This window comes from Dermochelys coriacea, chromosome 5 (genome assembly GCF_009764565.3).
Source record: "Dermochelys coriacea isolate rDerCor1 chromosome 5, rDerCor1.pri.v4, whole genome shotgun sequence".
NCBI classification, from domain to species: domain Eukaryota; kingdom Metazoa; phylum Chordata; order Testudines; family Dermochelyidae; genus Dermochelys; species Dermochelys coriacea.
Genome location: NC_050072.1, coordinates 22,664,622 through 22,686,914, shown reverse-complemented (window position 1 = coordinate 22,686,914; position 22,293 = coordinate 22,664,622). Strand labels below are relative to the sequence as shown.

The following is a 22,293-nucleotide window of genomic DNA, read 5'->3' as shown; positions in this document are numbered from 1 at the left end:
CTATATCCACTGGATCTCCCTGGTCCACATGTTTGTTGATCCCCTCAAAGAATTGTAATAGATGGGTGAGGCATGATTTCCCTTTATAAAAGCAATGTTGACTCTTCTGCAACAATTAGTGTTCATCTATGTGTCTGAAAATTCTGTGGCTTACTGTAGTTTCAACCAGTTTGCCTGGTACTGAAGTTAGGCTTACTGGCCTGTAATTGTCAAGATCACCTCTCAAGCCTTTTTTAAAAATTGACATCACAATAGCTATCCTCCAGTCATCTGGTACAGAAGCTGATTTAAGTAATAGGTTACATACCACAGGTGGCAGCTCTGCAATTTCATTTTTCACTTCCATCAGAACTCAGTCTGTACCATTTGGAAATGGAAATGCTAGTAAGGCTGTTTTCTTTAATTATTAGTCAGAAGGGAGGGTCACAGGAACCATCCTTCCAAGTACGAAATCTCAACAGCTTGGCTCTGCCTACTTGTGAGACCATCTCTGTCCCCTGTGCCATACTGCCACAGCTACACTCAGCAGAGGCCCTTGAACTTTATCCCCCTTGTCACGAGGCTGCAGGTGGGATTTTCTTTCTAAGGGCCTCTTTCCTTTGGCAGAGCTTTGCAATGCATTGACCTTTTGGGCATGCTGGAAAGCCAGTGTGTCGAATGAATGTTGGCTCAGAGGGCTAAGAGAGGGGTTTTTGTCTAGTGGGAAAGAGGGGTTACAGCTGTATTGGTCACAAGAGTGGTGATCAAATGATATGTGGTAGGGAAGTGCTGCTGCTCTGGTCAGGCTTTATTTTGTAAGTCTAGATGGCTCCCATTACCATAATGTTTGATCATCTCTCAGTCTTTAATATATTCAAAGAAATACCCCACTGTGAGATAGGGCACATTTTACTAATAGGGAATTGAGGCACAGAGAGACTAAGGTCCAGACCCACAATGGGACTTAGTCACCTAACTACCACTTTAGGTGTCTACATTGAACATTTAGGTACACTGAGAGCCTCAAAACCCTCACTCACCTGCCAGCTAACCCTAAAGGCCCTATGTTTCTGCTGGAAAAGTCCCCATGGTGCCTACATTTCTGCTGGTGGATATGTGCAAAACCATCTAAGTCCTGGTGCCACTGAGCTGCTTGGTTCCTTACCTCAAGACCTGGAAGGATTTTCAAAAAAATCATTCCTCTTCCTGTGTCACCTGCAGGGCCTGATCCATTATGCATTTTCTACTAGACTGGGCCTCACACAAAAAACAGCTAGAAGCAACCAGACTGGGACTATTCTGGGCTGCGACTTGTGGGTGGATGGGGAGCCACTCACCTGTTCTGTTGGAGTGCTAAATTCAAGCTCCTGCACCAATGAATATTAATTTATTTATACAAAGTGGAACAGCTCCAACAGAAAGGATTAAAAAAGCAACACCTTGGAATACCCCATAGCCTGGTGGTCAGGGCATCACCTGTGATATTGCAGACCCAAGTTCAAGTCCCTGCTCCAAATTAGGAAAAGCAGGCATTTCACATTGCAGGTGAGTTCCTGAACCACTGGGCTATTGGTTTTCCTAAGAAAGGGCTGAATGGACCTGGCTTAGGAGCCTAACTCCAGGAGCGGGTTTACAGCTGTGAATCCAAGCAGAGTTAGGCACCTAACTATCTTTTGGGGGGTGCAGGTGAGGAGATTTTTGGTAAATTCCAAATCTTCAAATTGTTTGTTTCAAAAGAATCCATTTTTCCAGGTGAGCTGGTTATTATCTCATCTCAGCACATCCATCACCATGAGCCTCAACAGTTGGATCTGTTTGATCTTAGTGAGACGTTGTCTTACTGAAGGAGTTTTGTAGTTAATTTCTTTTGAACACACCTTTTGAAATTGATTAGAGTCAAGATCACAGTGTCTCTTTATCGATGGATGTGCAGCCAGTTTCCTTTATGTGAAAATACTGAGTTCTTCAGTAGCTCTGCAAAGTAATTCATCATTCTGTCATTTTTGCAATGTCTTCTGTAAGTTAGGAGGCCAAGAAACACAATTTCTAGTCATGCATCATAAAACTCCTGTGTCCTGTGTCCATAAAAACACCAGGAGAAAACAACACTTCAAATGGCTGAGAGAGAGAGAGAGAATCAGATAATAATACATTTCAGTAATGGACAGCCAAATAGCATGTCAGAAAGCTTTCAAAATCACAGGGTCAATGGAGCTTTGTTGATTTTTAACAGCTGAGATTCTGGCCTGTGGCATATGTTTGGAGAATGAGTAATATAGTGCATGAATTTTCAGTCTTATCAAGGGCTTCACCTTAACAGCAACCAAAAAAGGATTTCTTTCCTGATAAAAGTGTTAATAACTAGAGCCACGCAGCATTTTGTTTTAAAGAAAACAGTAATGCACAACTAGACTGAATTCTAACTGCAATTGCTGGTCAGAACCGTGACCTTCATTCATATCCTTAAAAATCCATTTATCAGTTGAAATCTTACTTTCAAGAAATCAAGTGTTTTACTACACCAGCTGATTCTCAGGTCTCTGACTTCTTCAGTTTCCTTGTCCCAGGGGGATCTTCCTGATCTTTACTCAGTCAAAATTCTCATTTTGCTTTCCAATAAATTGGTCAATGAGTTAGTGTGAACACAGTACATATGTTGTGGTCCCAGGTACCAGGAAGATTCTTTAAATCTGGTATAGTCAATAAGCAGACCCTGGGCCAAATCTGGGCCGCCAGTTGCTTTTGAACAGACCCCGAAATCTTTTTATTTACTTATTATTATAATTGTTGGGTTTTTTTAAATTATATTCTCTAGAGTTTTGGTCTTGACTATACCTTGACCAAGAAATGTGGACCTTGACAAAAAATAATTGACTACCTCTGTTTTAGATAATAGGCACCTGCTGCTCTTTATATTATTCAATCTCATTGACATCAATGGAAAGACTTCTTCAGAAGAGGGAAAGTGCCTTAAGGTGGTGATATAGTCCCAGCTCATTTTGTTCTGATGATTATAGGCTCAATCCAACTCCCAATGAAGTCACAGGGAGTCTTTCCATTGACTGCAATGTCAGTTGGAACTAGACCAATGAGAGGAATATGCAGAGGAAGAGAGAGGAATCCCACTTTTGCAGGTAAGATGTCCAGGATAGTAAATGCTGCCTTGGCTGCATTTATCTTTTCAGATAGCTGTAAAAGAGGACTCAGTCTAGAAACCATGGCAAAGCTTATAATACTGAACTTCTGTCTACACCATTTGCTGTTACTCAAGATTTTGGTATGTATCCCAAATAAAAACAAAGCATGTTCTTTCAGTTTTAGATCATGTTGCCCAAAACGGCATAAATCTTCCGTATATATGAAATATAGATACCCACAGCTACTGGGTTACTGAGCACTCTTGCACTACATATGGGCCTTATTTGTCCATGCAAGATTTGACAGGCAATGCAGGAGCTCATTTGGATTTTATATATAATTTTTAAAAGCCAAAGATTTTTGTAGCAGTTTGGTTCTCTTCTAAACAATTCATCAGCCAGGTATAGAAGTTAAGTGTGCCTTTTTTTGTATTTCTTTTAGAGTCTTGCATATTTCTGAAATTCAGGAAGATCAAAGAAGCACTTTGACTATCACAATAAGTAACCCTTCTGTGAACATATTACAAAGGCTCCCTTGTGTTATTAAGCACAGCAGGTTCACTTGAAGCTCTTTCTGAACCTCTGATCTGTGAGATAGTGCACAGTTTGTTGTGAGTTCAAGTTATGATATTCTTTGAATAGGTCTGGTTAAGAATTTTCTGGTGAATTTTTTTCAACGGAAAATTGGGTTTTTGATTAAATGAAAATTTTCATGGAATATAGCTTTGAAATTTTGGATTTTTCACTGGAAAACCCCAAATCTAAAAATTTTCCCTTGAAAACCTGAAGTGTTTTGATTTTTGAGTTTTTGGTTGAAAATTTTCCATCATTTTGGGAGCAAAAAAAAAAAGCAAAGTTTGCCACTGAATTTTGATGAAAATGTGTTTTGTTTTCACCAAGATGTTCCATCGAGAAAAATACTAATTTCTGACCAGCTCGATGAGATATGGCCTGTTGCTACATTAATGATGGATACCTGGAAATGGATTAATATTATATCCATCTAAGGCCATGTACACACTTTCAGTTAGAATGCTACAGAATGCTGACAGCTGTAGAATTATGACACCTCCCTGATACTGTGACTCTTTTAATACTTCAGGTGCCAGATTCTGGGAGATGGGGCTTCCTGCAGTCTTCATTTAGGATAAACTCCTATTTAAAACTGTGCTTTTCCTGAATGAACACTACATGATTGAGCTCATGGAAACCTGGGAAACATTGTTATAACATTTTCTGATAGGTAAACCACCCTGTTACATGATATGAAAGGCAGGTGTGCTAAAAAGTTGCTGCTTTTTGGAAATATAACTTAATAATGAACCAAGCTAATTTCACAGCAGATCCACAACTGCTTCACATTCCAAGGCAGCTAAATATTATCCACTGTATTTGATTCACACTTAAAAGTACAACTGCCTAGCAACAATCATGAAGAAAATTGTTCAGTAGCAGCCTGCTTGCCTCTTATTATCTATAATGAAATCATAATTATGCAATGTTGATTAGAAATGTCAGCCAGGTTCTAAAAATAAGTTTTAGCATTAAAGTACCTCTGTTAATAATCAACTTAAGTGTCAGTTATTTTGATAAATTGATTTTCAGGAATGTAGCTGGCCTAAAGAATGTAAAGGTCATCAAGAATACATCCCAGGCTGTGTTACTTAGTATTAGAGATGTAATATGATGTTCAGGGCAGCAAGTACTATAGTATTGTATTTTCTGTGCATTAACCCTAACCTATCAGAACCCCTTGCAAAACCATGTCAAATTAATGTTTGCTATTTAGAAAAGTCATGTATCAAAAAAGGAGTTGGCATCAAGAAAAGAAACCTATATTCTGAATTGGGAATTTACGGCTAGGGAATTGTATGGGGGCAATAATGGAGTTTCTGAGGCCTGGTTAGGTCCTTTTTATGCCATTCCCTCATGTGGGACTTAAAGCTACCATGAAGAGGAGCAGGGATAATCCAGAGGAGGGGAGATCAGCAACTTCTGTTTTCCCGGTTTCATAAAACAAGACTAAGGAGACATTCAGTAAAATTAAATGGTGAGAAATTCAGAAGCGAGACAAGGAAATACTACTTTTTTTTTTTTTTTGCACATTGTGAAATTAAGCTGTGGAACTCATTGCCTCACTGTGTCATTAAGGCCAAGAACCTAACAAGATTGAAAAAGGGATTGGCTCTTTATCTGGATACCAAGAATACCCAGAGTAATTATAATGAATGACAACAGACATTCTGGAAGAAATACTAAATTTCATGCTTCAGGGCATAAATCAGTCTCTAACTATTAGTGATCAGGACGTGACTGTGACAAAGTGGGACTGTTCTTAATGTTCTCTCTGAATACTGTGTGGGTGCCTCAGTTTCCCCTATGCATTTCTTAAGTATCTAGGTGGTGGGATAAGGGTGTGTGATTGCTGGAGAGCCTTAGAGGGCCAGTGTGATGGTGTCTGCACAGAGAATGGCCGACACCCTGTCTCCTGGCAACTGATGGCCTGGGGCCCTCCCCTGCAAGGTGCCAACTGAAGGTGTTGGAGAATAAAGAGATCAGGTGGCCTCCTAGCCCAGGAAAGAGACAAAGGCGAGAGGCGGGGCGGGAGAGTTTGTTTGGATCTGGTCGGAGAGATGGGGGGAGGCCCAGACCCGGGGTTTGGCCTCCATGCCCCAAGATGGACCTGACTTAGGGGTCCTATTTCTATACCTACAAGCTCTGTTTTAGACTGTGTTCCTGTTGTCTAATAATCCTTCTGTTTTACGCTGGCTGAGAGTCACATCTGACTGTGGAATTGGGGTGCAGGGCCCACTGACTTCCCCAGGAGACTGGCCTGTGCGGACTCGCTGTGGGAAGCGCACGGTGGGGCAGGGGTTGCTGAATGCTCCAAGGTCAGACCTAGGAAGGTGGAAACTGTGGAAGCTTCTTGCCCTGGAGACAGTCTTCTCAGAGAGAGGAGGCTCCCCCAGAGTCCTGACTGGCTTCATCTGGAGTACTTCCAGAGCATCGCCCGGTGACTCTGTGACAGTGACCTACACAGGGGAAAACTGTCCCACATCTGCCTATCTTGGGGTTTTTGCATTTTCCTTACAAGGTCTGGAACTGGCCACTGCCAGAGATTGGATATGGGTTAGATAGACTTTGGGTCTGGTCCAGTGTCACAATGCTTCTTATGTTGGGGAACCTCCCTTACCCCCAGTAGCATGAAGAGACACTGCCCACTCATTATTATTATTATTATTTATTATTTATTTATTTATTTATTTGTTTGTTTGTTTGTTTGTATTACCATAACACCTGGAGTCCTAGTTGTGGTAGGTGCTGTACAAACACAGTACAAAGGCAGTCCCTGCCCCAAGGAGCTTACAATCTAAGTATTGGACAAGAGACAATAGCTGGATACAGATGGATAAAAAGATGGGAGAGCACAAGGAAACAATGAGACGGTATTGGTCAGCATGATCGGCTGTGGTCTCAGCATAACAGCAGCCTAACTGTTGTGAAGTTTTTATAGACCTCACAGTCAATGAGAGTTTTGAGCATCTGGCACATTCTGGGGTGGAAAGGAATTTGTACAGGGCAGGGGAACAAGCTAATATAATAATCCAGAAGGGATGATACATTATCTTTAGACTCACACAATTTAGCTTGCAAAAAAACCCACAAGTATTTGATTTAGGAGGATAGGACCCAATCCTGAAAGGTACTGAGCATTTTCACCGTGATCAAGCAAAGCATGTGCATAGCTTTAAGCATATGAGTAGTTTATTACATTCTCTACCACAACCAGCTGGTTTCTTCGCTGGTATGTGCCTCTACTGCCTACAAGGAGACTGTGCTATCAGTCTCGCCCTATCCTGAAGAGGAAAGGAGATGACTGTGCATTTGGAAAGCCGTCTGCATAGCTTGAAGCATCTGAACAGCCTCCCTGATGCACCTTTGAACTTTTTCCTCCTTCGTTTGTTTGTCTTGAAGATAAAACTTCACAGCAGTGTTTGTAGTGAAGTCTAATGAGGACCAGTGTTTGCATAACAAGGCAAAGCTTCCCCTGCAGCCATCCAAACTTCATTATATTTAATTTATATTCCGGCTAATCTTTGAAAGTGTATAAAATGTGCAGCCAAAGTTTGTTTTTACATAGTTTGGAATAATATATTGTTTGTTTTAAATGGTCAGTTGCAACTGATAGTTGTTTTAAATGCAACATAATGATATATTGTGATGAACTCTGGGTCTCCTAGGGTATGCATTTGTGTCATTGACTTCCATTGCGTTAGCATTCTCCTGGGTCAATTATACATTTAAGGAGGAAAACAGAAGAGTGATTACTTCTTAGCTTACCAGACACTTTACTTCAGCACGTCTGCAAAACATTCTAGAGTCCATATCTCTAAAATCCACAAGCTTTCAAAAACCAGATTAAGTCACTTAATTTAAATTTAATTCCACAGGAGGTTGAATGACAGGTTACTTCTGGGTGAGCGGTGCTGGCAGTCCACAAGGAATAGAAAAGATCACTCAGTCTTGGCACTTAGTATTGCTCTAATAGAGGACTGTAAAGATTGTATCCATTAGAGTGTATTTAGAAATGCTATCAAGAAACTTGGAGGCTTATTGTAGTTGTACCATGCAAAATAGAAACAGACAAATAACACCATATGTTTAAATGTGATTTCATACTAGCCTACACGTTTCCCTACACCCAGAACTTTCTCATGTAGTGAACAGCTCAAGAAATTTCAGACCATATAGAAGTGTTAATATTTAAGTGTCCCTGTTTCTAGAACATTCTAAGTGCCCTATTAATCTTTCTGTAGTTAAAATATCTCATTTATTTAATTGGTCATCTTTTCAGAGTTCTTTGAAATGTGGGAAATGAACTATAACATTTAATCTTGTGTGTACTACTAGCTGAGATATAGGCCCTTCAGTCAGTTTACTTTAGAATGACAGATGCTTGGGAAACGCTCTATGGCATGTCATGAAAGTTATGATCATGGTTGTTTGTATGTATAGCTCCAGAAGTGTGTCGTGTGCTTTCCACACAGAGGCATAAGTTGATTTGATTTATGATTTTCAAAAGGGACTAATGATTTTGGGTTGCTGTGTTTGGGTGCCCAGTGTTGGAGCCCTGATTTTCAGATGGTGGGTGCTCATCACTTTCCAAAAATCAGGCCCTTTTAAAGTGTCTCAAGTAGACACCAAGAAGCTGAGGCACCAATAATCACTAGTCACTTTTGAAAATCTTGGCTAAGGACCCTGCCTTAGAATTGACTGAATAAGGATCCAAAATACTCTTGCCCTAGGAAATAGTACCAGGTCTTTTTCAACGGGCATATTCTCGTCTAAACTTCCATGCTCTCCATGAATTTTTTTTTTTTTTTTGGAATTGAGAAGCTCTCCACAAACTTCCTCACTTCTCCCCAAACACTCACCCTTTAAAAGCGCAGTTATCCAGCCTAAATAAGAGCAACAAAAAGCCCTGACTGAGGCAGAGCAGAGGGACAGGATGCTCAGAGCTTTTGGGGGCCGAAGAACTTTGCTTTTCCACTTAGAGATCAGTATACATCTAGGATGGGAAAAGGCCTTTCATTTTAAAGTTTTCCATACACCATTTGTGCTAATATGGATCATTTCAAATCTCTCTCTATACCCAGGAATAGAAATCACCAGTTTATTAATCAGTTTTTTGAATTAATGGTTTTTTTAATTTATTTTTGAGATCGTTTCTCAAATAGAACTTTTAAACCCTTTAAAAAAGTTGTTTTTAAAGGTCTATCTCCTTTAAACAGCATTTTTATTTTACTTTATTTTATTCTATTTTTGTCTTTCAGGAAAAAATGCTGTAAGGGTTATAAATTTGTTCTTGGACAGTGCATCCCCGAAGGTATGTGATTTCATTATTCTTGCCCTTCATATCCCAGTGCCATTAGCCATTTCTCATTTCTTCTGCTTTTTGTGCTGTTAATTTGAGAGAAAATACTGAATTAACCACAGGCTTGGTTGTCCCTGGTGTATCAGTGTGGGTTTCGTTACCAGAGACAGCAATACAATAAATTCTGTGTCTTCAAAATATTTCAACTAGGAAGCCAGGTCTTGGCAATCCCTACATACATCTGGGTGTATAGATCTTGTGATATGAATTAGTGTACACACAGAGCCATATTCTGCCCTTGGATGTGTGTTGAGAGCCACTTCACCCAGGAGTATTAGTCTGTGCTAGGCCAGCAGCTAATTATTCCTTCTCTTCCAACAACAGCAGTGTGGAGGCTGGGAGAGGATAGTGCCTCGGAGGGGTGTCTCCCCAGGGTACTCCTGGGGTGGTGCAGCTTAGACATTGCCTCTTACACAGGGCTGTCCCTAAAGGCAATGAGAATTATTCTGCATAGCTCATGCTGCATAGCTCATGCTTAGAAAGGGAGTGTTCTCTTACTGGCATTAGTGAGTGAAGCTAAACCATATTTTGTAAATACAGTTTTTGGATTTCCTGATTTCAAAGATCTTGGAACATCTGTGTGATGGGTTCAGTCACAGAGCTCACCCGGGCTGTCACCTGATGTGCTGAAATTACCTCTGAGCCCATTTTCCCTGCCAGCTTGGGACTCCAGAACCCTGTCTTGTTGAGCCAGACATGCAAGCCTGCTGCAACACAGACCCAACTCTGGTCCACACCCCCAAAGCTGCAGACTAAACTGAAAACAGCTCAGCAGGTTACCTGTCTCCAGCACCCAGGCACCCAGTTCCCAATGGGATCCAAACCCCAAATAAATCCGTTTTACTCTGTATAAAGCTTATACAGGGTAAATTCATAAATTGTCTGCCCTCTATAACACAGATAGAGAGAGATGCACAGCTGTTTGGTCCCCAAGGTATTAATCACTTACTCTGGGTTTATTAATAAACAAAAGTGATTTTATTAAGTATAAAAAGTAGGATTTATCTGGTTTCAAGTAATAACAGACAGAACAAAGTAACTCACCAAGCAAAATAAAGCAAAGACATGCAAGTCTAAGCCTAATACATTAAGAAAGTGATTAAAGCTAATATCTCACCCTCAGAGATGTTCCAATAAGCTTCTTTCACAGATTAGACTCCTTTCTAGTCTGGGCCCAATCCTTTCCCCTGGTACAGTCCTTGTTAAATCCAGCAGACATCTCAGGTGGTTAGTGGTGGTTTTCTCATGACTGGCAGCCCGCTTAGTCCTGCTCCACCCCCTTTTATAGCTTTGGCACAAGGCGAGAATCTTTTGTCTCTCTGTGTCCCCACCCCTCCTTCTAAATGGAAAAGTACCAGATTTAAGATGGATTTCACTATCAGGTGACATGGTCTAGTTTCCATTCCCCATGGGCTGGCCCACATGTACACAAGAAGGCTTTCAAGTAACGAAGCACCCTTAATGGCCTCCGCTTAATATGTTTACATCAGTGATACAAGTTTATGTCTTATACTCCTAACTACAGACATAGAAATAATACATGCAAACAAATAGGATGAACACACTCAGTAGATTATAAGATTTCTAATGACACCATACAAGGGGTATTTAGCATAAAGCATATTCCAGTTATGTCATATTCATAAGCATACTTCCATAAAGCATATGGAGGGGAACATCACAATCTGGATCATCTTTTAGAAAAGAATGAGATGCCTTTGCAAGTCAAGCTGTAGCTCATGGACACAACACACGGTGCTACTGGATGACAGGCATGAATTTTAAGGGCACAATCTGAAGCCAATTGACATCACCGGGTGTCTCTCCAGTAACTTCAGTAGGATTTGGACCAGTCCCTAAAACAGTTATTCACAAAACTTCTTCACATAAGACATCTCCTCCTCTCACTGACTTCCCTGGTGCAGGATCAAGCCATATATGCAGAGCTAAGACTGACTGCAAAGCTGCAACATCCTCTTGCTGCAGGTAAACTCTTTATGCTGAAAATAAAAAGCTTTGCTGGGTAACACATCTGTACAAGGACAGTGCCACACTGGGACTATGGAGTTGGTCAGTGAGCTTTCTTAGTACGAGATGTGAACATTTTGTAGGGAATACGGTCATGGTATGGTAGGGGTAATGTCGTTCTTGAGAGACCCAGTGAACTGCTTGTTCTTTGGCTTATAAATTCTGGCCAACAAATTCCTCCCAGCTGTGGATCTTGCTGCCATTTGCCTCTGGGTGAATGAGTTATTCGTTGTCAGATAGCAACACTTTGTGACAAAAAATAGCCACCTCCTAAAAATATTGATCCTCGTGCTGTCAGTGTGGTGAGAAATTCAAAGTGCTCCCAGCACAAGACCCAGCAGAGCTGCTGCAACAATGGATGATGTTTGAATGAGATCAGTTCAACTTGGTCTGCTTATGCTAATGGTTTTGATTTTGGGCTTTGCCTTTGTGTTTGTGCAGGGAGCTTATGGCAGGAATGGTGAGCTACAGTGTGAGAGACTGAGACTGAGTAGAAGCATGATGTTGGATTGAAGAAATTTTTGGTTTTGTAGACTAGAGAGAGAGAAACAGAAACAGAGACCATATAGAATGGAAAGAACGCAGGCTCTCTGCAAATCCATCCCCTGGCTTTCTTAGGATGGTGTCTCCAGTAAAATAGCTTGTGTCTGTAGTGATTATTCACTAAGAAGCACAGAGACTGTGGGAGAAGAAACAGGGGTATGGATAAAAGAATTGGTGCTTCTAGTTTTGACCTATTCAGATTTGGGTGAACCTGAAAGTAGCTCTTAATTACATTTCCATTGACTTTAGTTATGCTCTCCCTGGGCTCTGGATCTTAACAAGCTTGGAGAATTTCTTTCTTTCAATGAACTTGTTTGCTGGCTGTGGTTTCTCTACCTCCCTCTTTGTATCCTCCATTAGGCCCCATATCAACCTGACCTGAGTTTCACCTTGAATTTCACAGACCTAAGAAACAGCGGAAACAGCTGAAACTGTTTGGGGCAATAGTGTATAAACTAGAAACACTATGATTCAGGGAAACACTCTTTTAACTTACTCTGTTAAAATGTAACCTCTCCCCGCACATCGTTTCATCATAATCTTGGCAGTATGAGTGTGTTTGAAATGCATATCTCAACCCAGGCACATAAGTATATTACAGATGTCTCAGGCTGTTAGTTTCTTTACTAAAGTATATCTTTGCCTTTTAGCCATTACTGGCAAATCACAACACCAAGAAAGCAATTGTAGTACCGTCTTCCTGTGTAACTAGCAGTGAGTATAAGGAAGGGCTTAGGAGCTCAGGCAGACCCTGCTCCATCTACTCTTTTATGTCTGCCTCAGAGAGACCCGGTTCTCCTTCTGGGGCAGGTGTTTTTTAAATAGTCCCTCCTCTCTAAGGCAATGGCATTATCATTGATCTTCAATCTTCTTCCTGTCATTTCCATCCATTCTCCCTTCCCTGTTCTACCCCCTAATTCCCACATATCCAGATAGAAGGCAATGCAGTCCAGTGGTATGAGAGTGGGTTCTATACGTATCTAAGCCTTGGATAAGTTATTGTACGTCTCTGTGCCTCAGCTTCCCCATCTGTAAAGTGGGGATAATGATATTTAGAAAAGCAATTTGAGATTGAGTGCTAAATACTATTTTATTACTACAGTTGCCTCTCTGACATCTCCTTCTGCCCCACTTTCTCAAACCAAACATGTCAAAAATAGAACTTCTCATCTTTTCTCCAGAACTTCCTCTCTCTCTGTCTCTTGTCATGGTTGACAATTCCATTCTCTCTTCCTTCTCTGGGCTCAGCCTAAAGCGAAGCACACATGCTTGTAGCCTGGATCAAACATTCAGGGAGTATCCATGGTAGCTTTTACAAATATGTTCACTACTGTGAGTTTCTTGGCAAAGATTAACTTGAGATAAGAGTCTAGACTAGACAAACCCTGGTCAGATTCTCCTTCCTCAGTATCCCCATTGCCAAAAACCTGCTTCCTCCTTTCTGGTCTCTTTCTTTATCACCTGTCCATTCTTCAGTCCATCCACATGCTGCAGCTAGAATTATTTATGACCTTTTCTTTGCATTCCCTCCAATACTGCTAATATGAAGAGCGATTAACAAGATCAGACAGGACAATGCCAGGGTATCCTTATAATACCAAGCTGGCTGAGACAGATTTGGTATTTTTACCTGCTTTACCTGTGTGTCCAACCTGTGTTCAAGCTTTCAACCATCCTTTATCTCCTCTCCTAGAGTGCAGATAGCGTGCTTCACCCCAACTGAGGGGGCTTCTGCCTCAGAGCATTCAGAAGATTAGAATCCGCCTGCTCAACAGGAGTACAACAAGTATTACTAAACAGTGGAAAAAAAGTTAACTAAAATTACCTTCAGAAATAGAAAAGATTCAAGCACTACTGTCACTGTGACAGTGTTGTGCCTGAATCTTCTTTGCTCTCAGTCATCTTGGATTACCTGCTGAACTTGAAGAAATCAGGTTATCAGTTATCTCTAATAAGGTTCATCTGGATGCAATATCAGCACTTCATCCCCCACTGGAAGGGTTTTCCATATTTGCTCACCCTATGTCTTCAAGATTTATTAAGTGTTTAGGGAACCTCTCCCCCAGTTTAAGGATCCTATTCCTACTTGGGATCTCAGCCTGTACTTAAGTACCTCATGGGACCTTTGTTTGCCATAGGCTGAACCGGCTTTCTGCTTCAGTTATCTATGAAGATGGCCTTTCTGGTAGCCATCATGTCAGCTCACAGACTTGGGGAGACTGGGGCCTTGATGGCAGACCCTCCATTTATAGTATCTTTCAAGGACAAGATCTCTTAATGGCCACCATAAAGTCTTACCTAAAGTGCTGTTGGATTTTCATTAATCAGGCCATTCATTACCAGTATTTTCCCCTAAACCACATATATCTCAGTATGAGACAGATGTTAGATGGGCATTGGCCTCTTATCTAGATAGGACCAAGCAATTTTGGAAATCACCTTGACTTTTTGTTTCTATCACAGAGAGATCCAAGGAGTCCACAATCTCTACACAGCGACTTTCAAGGGGGATCTCTGGGTGTATCATCGCTTGCTATAACACAACTAGTGCTCTACTTTCCCCAAGGATAATAGCACACTCTTCCAGATCACAGGCAACTTCCACAGCTTTAGTCTAGAACATTCCAGTGTCTTAGATATACAAAGCTCCTACACAGACTTCAGTGCATACTCTTTGTAAACACTATGCCTTGGTCCACAACACCAGATCTGATGCGATGCTTGGTTGTGCTGTACTGTCTTCAATCTTAGACTCAATTCCGAAGCTCCTTAAGGGTCCTTAAAGAGATTGTGCAGGGGGCAGAAATTAGCTATGGGAGTGAGCTTCACCATCGTGGCTTCTTGTGAATCCAGACCTTCTTGGTCCTAACCCTGACCACACCAGGCAAGAGAGAGGGACCACGATGACATTGCTCCTCCTCTGGCTCCAGCTGAATCCTGAACACCATCTCAGATGAAAGGGGACTGGACTTTAACAACAATCTCCAGCCCATTTCAACCAACTTTTTCTGTTTTCCCCAAATGGACAGGTGTCTTTGATACCATCTAAGAGACTGTCAAAGAAGGGGGTTTTTCATGTGGGGATACTGCTCCAGGGTCATCTGAAGTGGAGCACCCATAGGGACACTATTTGAAGAAGAGGTTACTCACCTTGTGCAGTAATTGTGGTTCTTCAAAATGTGTGTCTCTATGGATGCTCCGCTACCTGTCCTCCTCCCCTCTGCTTCAGACCATTCTTTGTTGGACATTCAAATAGAGAAGGAACTGAGCGCCGTTCACCCTTGCAGCTCTATGTACTTTGGTGTGCACCATGAGGTCGTATAGCACATACATGGGCTGAACAGACACTGCCAACAGAAAATCTCCGATTAAGGGCTTGAGAGGCACATGCACACCTGAAGTGGAGCACCATGGGGACACACATCTTGAAGAAACACAGTTACTGCACAAGGTGAGTAATTTCTTCTGCTCTTCTAACACAACACTGAGTTGGTTTATAGTTAAAATAAAACAAATGTATTAACAAGAGGACATAGATTAAGTGATGCCAAGTAAAAGGAATAAAGTTAGAAATAACAGCAAATAAAAGTGAAAATGCATCTAAAAGTCTACAACTAAATTTAGTAAGGTACAGGCTTTGTTCAAGATGCTTTCTCTCATCGGTCTTCCTTCTTCTCAGCCATGGCTGACTTTCCCTCAGTCAGGACCTTCCACAGAAGTACAAGATGCTGTCTTCCCTTGTCTTCCTAGGTGAAAGTTCTTTGCCTAAGCAGGTTTCTCACCTATATTCAGTTTGCAGAGACTTCAACCCCTCCATCTTTCTCAGCTTGCAAGAACCATCTTTCTCAGCTTGCAAGAGCACTGTTCCCTTGTGTCTGTCTAGTGATGGATGCCAAAGATGGCTTCTGTCTTTGCTCATGTCTTCCAAAGTTCAGTGACGTTGTTTCAAGAGGCAGGATGACCTCATTCTGTTTTCCCCTTTCTGTGAGCTTCCCATCACCCTGTATGTAAATGGGGCTTCCATTGTTTTGATTCCCCCATGCTTAATTGATATAGGAGACAGGTATATAGCTGTGACATTCCCTCCTGTCTGGGCGAGACCTGTTTCTCCTTTTGTTTATGGAAATCCATAATTCCTTATGGAGTGTTAATGCACACATTTTAGATGGTATTAATCACCAGTGTGTCATTTGCTTTCATAAAACACCTCACTCAATAAACTATTAAAATACGGTAATATTGTCTTCAATCAGTTGATTCAATTACTTATCATTTGAGGTTCCGAACCCCCTGAACTTAATCGTGCAGAGGTTCAGACTTTATCGTGCAGATAACGTTTCTGTTCTCTGCTGGAAGCTATCTCCTCCCCCTCTTGATAGCTCGGTAGCTTTGTTTACCAAATATGTAAATGGCGCATCGTTGTCTCTGCCTGATGACCATGCTGGTCAGAGAAGCAAATATTCATTCCTTCATCTAGGACAGAGCTGCTTACCAATTCCCCCTGACCTGCCTGGCTTAAGCAAATTTTAGTCATCATTCTGGCCTATATCCATAACTCTTAATACAGATACAGATTATAAACACAGTGAGTTGGGGCACACTGAATTGATCAGGCCCACTGAAACACATTACCTGATGTGCCACAACTCCCCTTCCTATTTCTCTGCCTCTCCCCCTTTAAGAGAGCTTCTCCCCTCCGCAACTCCTGGCTTGCATATACTGGTTCAAATGGGGTTTTTCCAGAGGCTAGGAAACAAAGAAAGGGCTTTTGGTATAAAAGGATGAGCTTGAACTGCCACAGGTCCTTCCTTTGATTCAGCAAGTGGACAGGATCCTCTGTCCAAGGTGGTGGTCGGAGGTCAAAGGGTTGGAAGGACTTTGGCTTACTGGGACCCCATAGGACTGATGGGTGGCCTCTGGGTAAGCTTTTCTCATGTATATAGGAACTTTCATTTGTTTTTTCTGTAATGCTTTTACTCTAAGAATAAAAGTATTTTGCTGTATGAAGACTGGCTGGTAACTGGTGTACACTGCTGTAGCCCCTGAAGAGAGGTTAACCACATGGGCTAGATCTTGGTCAGACCTGCTGGGGAAATCACAGTGTGGTGCAGAGGAGCTACAAGCCTCAATACCTGTTCTGCGGGGAGACAAGTGCAGCTCTCTGTCTGACATAAGTGTTGGCTGAGAGCCTGAGACCTTAAGAGGGTGCCTTCAAGGAAGACCAGGAGTGGGAGCAAAGTGCAGTTAAGTCTGAAACTGTGATGGGGCTTAACCTGCATTACCATCTATCAAGAAAAGGAGTACTTGTGGCACCTTAGAGACTAACAAATTTATTAGAGCATAAGCTTTCATGAGCTACAGCTCACTTCATCGGATGCATTTGGTGGAAAAAACAGAGAGGAGATTCATGTTCTCTGTGTGTGTATATAAAACAATGGGTTTATCATACACATTGTAAGGAGAGTGATCACTTACGATAAGCCATCACCAGCAGCAGGGGGGGGGAAAGGAGGAAAACCTTTCATGGTGACAAGCAAGGTAGGCTAATTCCAGCAGTTAACAAGAATATCTGAGGAACAGTGGGGGTGGGGTGGGGGGAGAAATAACATGGGGAAATAGTTTTACTTTGTGTAATGACTCATCCAGTCCCAGTCTCTATTCAAGCCTAAGTTAATTGTATCCAGTTTGCAAAATTAATTCCAATTGAGCAGTCTCTCATTGGAGTCTGGTTTTGAAGCTTTTTTGTTGAAGGATAGCCACTTTTAGGTCTGTAATCGAGTGACCAGAGAGATTGAAGTGTTCTCCAACTGGTTTTGGAATGTTATAATTCTTGACGTCTGATTTTGTGTCCATTCATTCTTTTACGTAGAGACTGTCCAGTTTGGCCAATGTACATGGCAGAGGGGCATTGCTGGCACATGATGGCATATATCACATTGGTAGATGCGCAGGTGAACGAGCCTCTGATAGAGTGGCTGATGTGATTCGGCCCTAAAAAGAATGAATGGACACAAATCAGACGTCAAGAATTATAACATTCAAAAACCAGTTGGAGAACACTTCAATCTCTCTGGTCACTCGATTACAGACCTAAGAGTGGCTATCCTTCAACAAAAAAGCTTCAAAACCAGACTCCAACGAGAGACTGCTGAATTGGAATTAATTTTGCAAACTGGATACAATTAACTTAGGCTTGAATAGAGACTGGGAATGGATGAGTCATTACACAAAGTAAAACTATTTCCCCATGTTATTTCTCCCCCCCACCCCAACCCACCCCCCACTGTTCCTCAGATATTCTTGTTAACTGCTGGAATTAGCCTACCTTGCTTGTCACCATGAAAGGTTTTCCTCCTTTTCCCCCCCCCTGCTGCTGGTGATGGCTTATCTTAAGTGATCACTCTCCTTACAGTGTGTATGATAAACCCATTGTTTCATGTTCTCTGTGTGTGTATATAAATCTCTCCTCTGTTTTTTCCACCAAATGCATCCGATGAAGTGAGCTGTAGCTCACGAAAGCTTATGCTCTAATAAATTTGTTAGTCTCTAAGGTGCCACAAGTACTCCTTTTCTTTTTGCGAATACAGACTAACACGGCTGCTACTATGAAACCTACCATCTATCAGTAATTTGTTATGAAATTTGATCTTTTGGAAAATTCTGCAGTTCACAAGGTGGCTGCCAGTCACTAGTATGAATCAGAATATTTCTTCAACAATCAATCAATAATTTTTAAAGTATGGTATATATGCAAAGAGTGTTGGAATGTTGGCAAAAACATTTAGATTTTACTTAGATTTACATTTTCTTAAATTGCAAGCTTTTTGAGGCAGGCACTGTCCTTTTGTTCTATGTTTGTACAGTGCCTGATGCAGTGGGTTCCTGGACCATGATTACAGCTCCTTGTTGCCAAAATAATACAAGCAACAATTAAAAATAATATATTTTTAAAAGGTTAGAAATAGTGGACTGGCCCTTTTATAAACTCTGAATTAAATGTTTAGAAGTTTTTTTTAAATGATATAAAGCAATACTGTCATGAATTTTGATATACACTCTAAGGGCCTGCAGCAGCGCTTATCCAGACTTGCTTTTGGCCCTGCCACTGCCTCAGTTTCCCCTTCTTCTCCAGCTAATCAACCTTCACACTGAGGGAATGTCTTTACTGCAGAGTTAACTTGGGTGATTGGCACCTCGGTCTGAGCATTGTTAGCCTCGCCAGGGCATTAGCATACAGACTCTAAAGCCCTACATAAATCATTGTGTCCTCTCTGGTACTGCACTTACCTTTATATGTCACCTGGACTTCTGGGGGCATATCCCATGGATCTTAGTGCTGTGGTAAGATGAGCCACTCTGTAGTTCCTCCCAAGTGAATTGTGGGAGAATTTGTCTATGGTTCTGGACTTCTGAGGGAATTGTGGGAAGGCACTGGATGACTATCATCACTGGCGTGATTTAGCCTCCATCCTCACTGCAAAGTGAATGGTTACCAGCCCGAATGAAAGCTTCACTTGGGCTTCAGCCTATACCCCCAGAGGGCCAAGTGGAAAGCTCCACTACACTCTGGTAAGAGGCTTAGCATCAGATGCTAGTCAGTACATTTATATTATTAGAAACGGTGATATCTTATTAACTATGTGCTCTTTGCTTAGGCAATTAGGGTAGGTTTGGTGCAGTAAATGTATTTATTTTAACTAACTTTTCTTTCTAAAACGTTTTCTCAACGTATTTGCCACAGAATTATCTGTAAGCTATTGTATAATATATTACACAGCAGCTGTTGCTTCTGTCACTTGTGAATTTGGGGAGGGGAAAAAAAGCAAATATTTCCCTGAGAATAATTACTAATTCTCTGCAACCAAAACAGCATATTAATTATTATTTTATTATATTGTAGCACCTAGGAGCCTTATTTGTGCTAGGATCCCATTGTGCAAGGTGCTGTACAAACACAAAGAAAGCGCCTCTTTCTTAAATGATTAGACCTGTAGAAAATCTGTGACTAGGAATTATAATTCCCCAATAAAACATTAGTTAGTTTTTGGGACAATCTCACTTGTGTTTCTTCCATCTGCTGTGATAATGTAGTAGGACTTTGTTAATGAACAATAACATAAGATGAGATAAAATATCAAATCATATGGTTGTCCTAAACACATGGGCCTATTTCCAATGTTTCCCTTAAGCACGCTTTTCTCTCTTTAGACTACGATGTGTGTGCAGAAGCTCCGTGTGAACAGCAATGCACAGATAACTTTGGACGTGTCCTTTGTACATGTTATCCTGGATACCGGTATGACCGTGAGAGACACAGGAACAGAGAGAAACCCTACTGCCTAGGTCCGTATGAAGAACATGTCACATTTATCTTTGGTTAAGGCTGTGTCCTGCGTCAGGCAGAATTTTCGATTTTTTAGAAATTCTTTAAAGAAGAAGTTGAATAGTGCTTTCCTCTTACTTGCCTTCGTTCTTTTAGTATGTGTGCTTTTAATTGATTTAAGTAAATAGCTGTATAAGTTCCCCCCCCCCTTGTTAATTCCTTCCCCATGCAGTCTTTGAGCAGCATTTAAAGTCTTTGGCAATGAAACAGGGCATGATTCTCGCATCAAACTGAAAACCAGGGAAATTATGTTAAATTATGAAAGCAAACCTCTGAGATTCAGTTCAAATTTTAACTCCTAATTCAGGGATTTATACCAGTCCCAGCTAACTCAGTAGTGCTACCTTGCATGGGTGAGTATTCACGTGAGCCAAGGTTTTCAGGATCAAGTCATGTGTAAAGGGCCATGCATGTTAATAATTATAATACAATTGATGTGAAACTGTGGCCCAGGCCCCTTGAAGTTCTGTGGTTGCTTGACCATCCATTCAGAATCCCTTCAGATAATGGAACCAGTAAGGGAAATATCTTATTTGATCTCTGAACCTCTGTAACTTTTGGGGGATTCTCAACATTTATTCAACTTCAGATATCGATGAGTGTGCCACAAACAATGAGACTCTCTGCTCTCAAATCTGTGTCAACACCTTGGGTAGTTACAGATGTGAATGTCATGAAGGCTATATCCGAGAAGATGACGGGCGGACTTGCATCAAAGGAGACAAAGGTATATACTAGCATGCAGTAATATACTGGGCCAAATATAGCCTAAGAAAACTGACGCATCATAGAGATGGAGCTGTGGAAATGTAATACAGCCAGTGCCAAATTCAGGTGCACTGGGGTAACAGAACTGAATCTGGCCCATTGACTTAGATTACTAAAAAGCAAGTGAACTATCCAAAGGCTGTACCATACTTCCATAGTCCTCTGTCCATGGTGCTCCTAGGAACAGTCACTGTCTAGAAAACCCCTATGGGTGGCCCTGGCCTCCCATTGAACATCTCAGGGGCTCCACAGGATTTTGGGGCTAGCATCTCACTGTCCTGCAGGGGTGCAAAACACACGGCCCTCTGGCTGATGGAATGTTTGGGAAGAAAACCCCAGTAGGAGAACCTCTTGGTGATTTCTTCTCCTTTAGCCATGGGAGGAGGCAACCAGGTATTGTCTCATGATGTGATCCATACAGAAAATATGTGTACCTCATTCGGTGGTCTTGATATAGTGTTAATAAAAATATTTTTACATTCATGGCAAACCTAGGTTCTCATCAACTAGACCACTATGTAACAATGTAAAAAAATCTATGCGAGCATAAGCCTTTTACTGCCCCTGAGATACTGTACTCTTGAGTTCCCAGGGCAATTCCCATGGCTTGTTCTGGAGGTACCTTTTCCCTGTAATTAGCATTTAATGAACTGTAATGTCTGCATGTGAGAGGAGTGAAAATGAAAAGCTAGTATTTTGAAGCATGTGGAAAAGATTCTCCCTGGAGGGGAAGAGTGGGTGAATAACGAATCTAGCTCTTACTACTTAATTTAGACCACTTTGTCTGAAACGCATAAAATACTTGCAGCTAACATAATAATAATAAGACAAATCTTAATACAGGGGTAACTAAGAATAGAATTTAGTCCAGAGTGGGATCTCACTTAGAGGAAAATGAGCCAGATTCTGATCTCCATAAATCCAAAATCGCTAAAGTGGCTTTAGTCTGTATTTACACTAATGCCAATGAGATTAGCAGATGGCCCAGTGTTACTGCTTTTGAACTTTCAGGCACATACCAAAATCATACCTGGAGAGTCAACTTATGTTTTAATAATCTAAATCAGTAGGCTAAATTCCATCTTTTGGGGGATTCTCAACATCTCAAGACTGTAGAGTTCTTGAATTCCATGGCACTGAAGTTAATTGGATGGCACTGTTGCAACAGAGATCAGAATTTGTTCCAATAAATATAGAATGTTGAGCTTTTTGGCTTTTTGTTTTATTTGAACATTGGTATTAAGTATTAAAGTGTTTGCTATCATCCAATGCCTTTAAATTAATAAACTTTGGGATAATTTAAATTAATCACAGATACAGAAAGTTAGTAACAGAGGGGGGAAAAAGAAAAAAACTGAAAACATCTTTTGATGAATGATAGGTTACAGTTGATTCACCTATTAATAACTGAAAGTACATTTTATATCACTGACTCTTCCAAACCCCAGCTGGACAATAGGGACAAACATTCTGTAATTTTTATTTGTCCCATTGAAAACATGTATCTGGAGCACCTCAGG

At 41.1% G+C, this 22,293-nt stretch overlaps 1 protein-coding gene across 1 annotated transcript in view; it reads left to right on the top strand.

Moving 5' to 3' along the window:
• CCBE1 (collagen and calcium binding EGF domains 1) overlaps window positions 1-22,293 on the top strand; it is a 219,063-nt gene that overhangs the window by 166,536 nt on the left and 30,234 nt on the right. Inside the window, exons 3-5 of the mRNA XM_038403593.2 lie at window positions 8,951-9,003; window positions 19,831-19,965; window positions 20,595-20,732. Coding sequence (XP_038259521.1) covers window positions 8,951-9,003; window positions 19,831-19,965; window positions 20,595-20,732 — 326 coding nt within the window. The remainder of the gene's footprint in view (window positions 1-8,950; window positions 9,004-19,830; window positions 19,966-20,594; window positions 20,733-22,293) is intronic.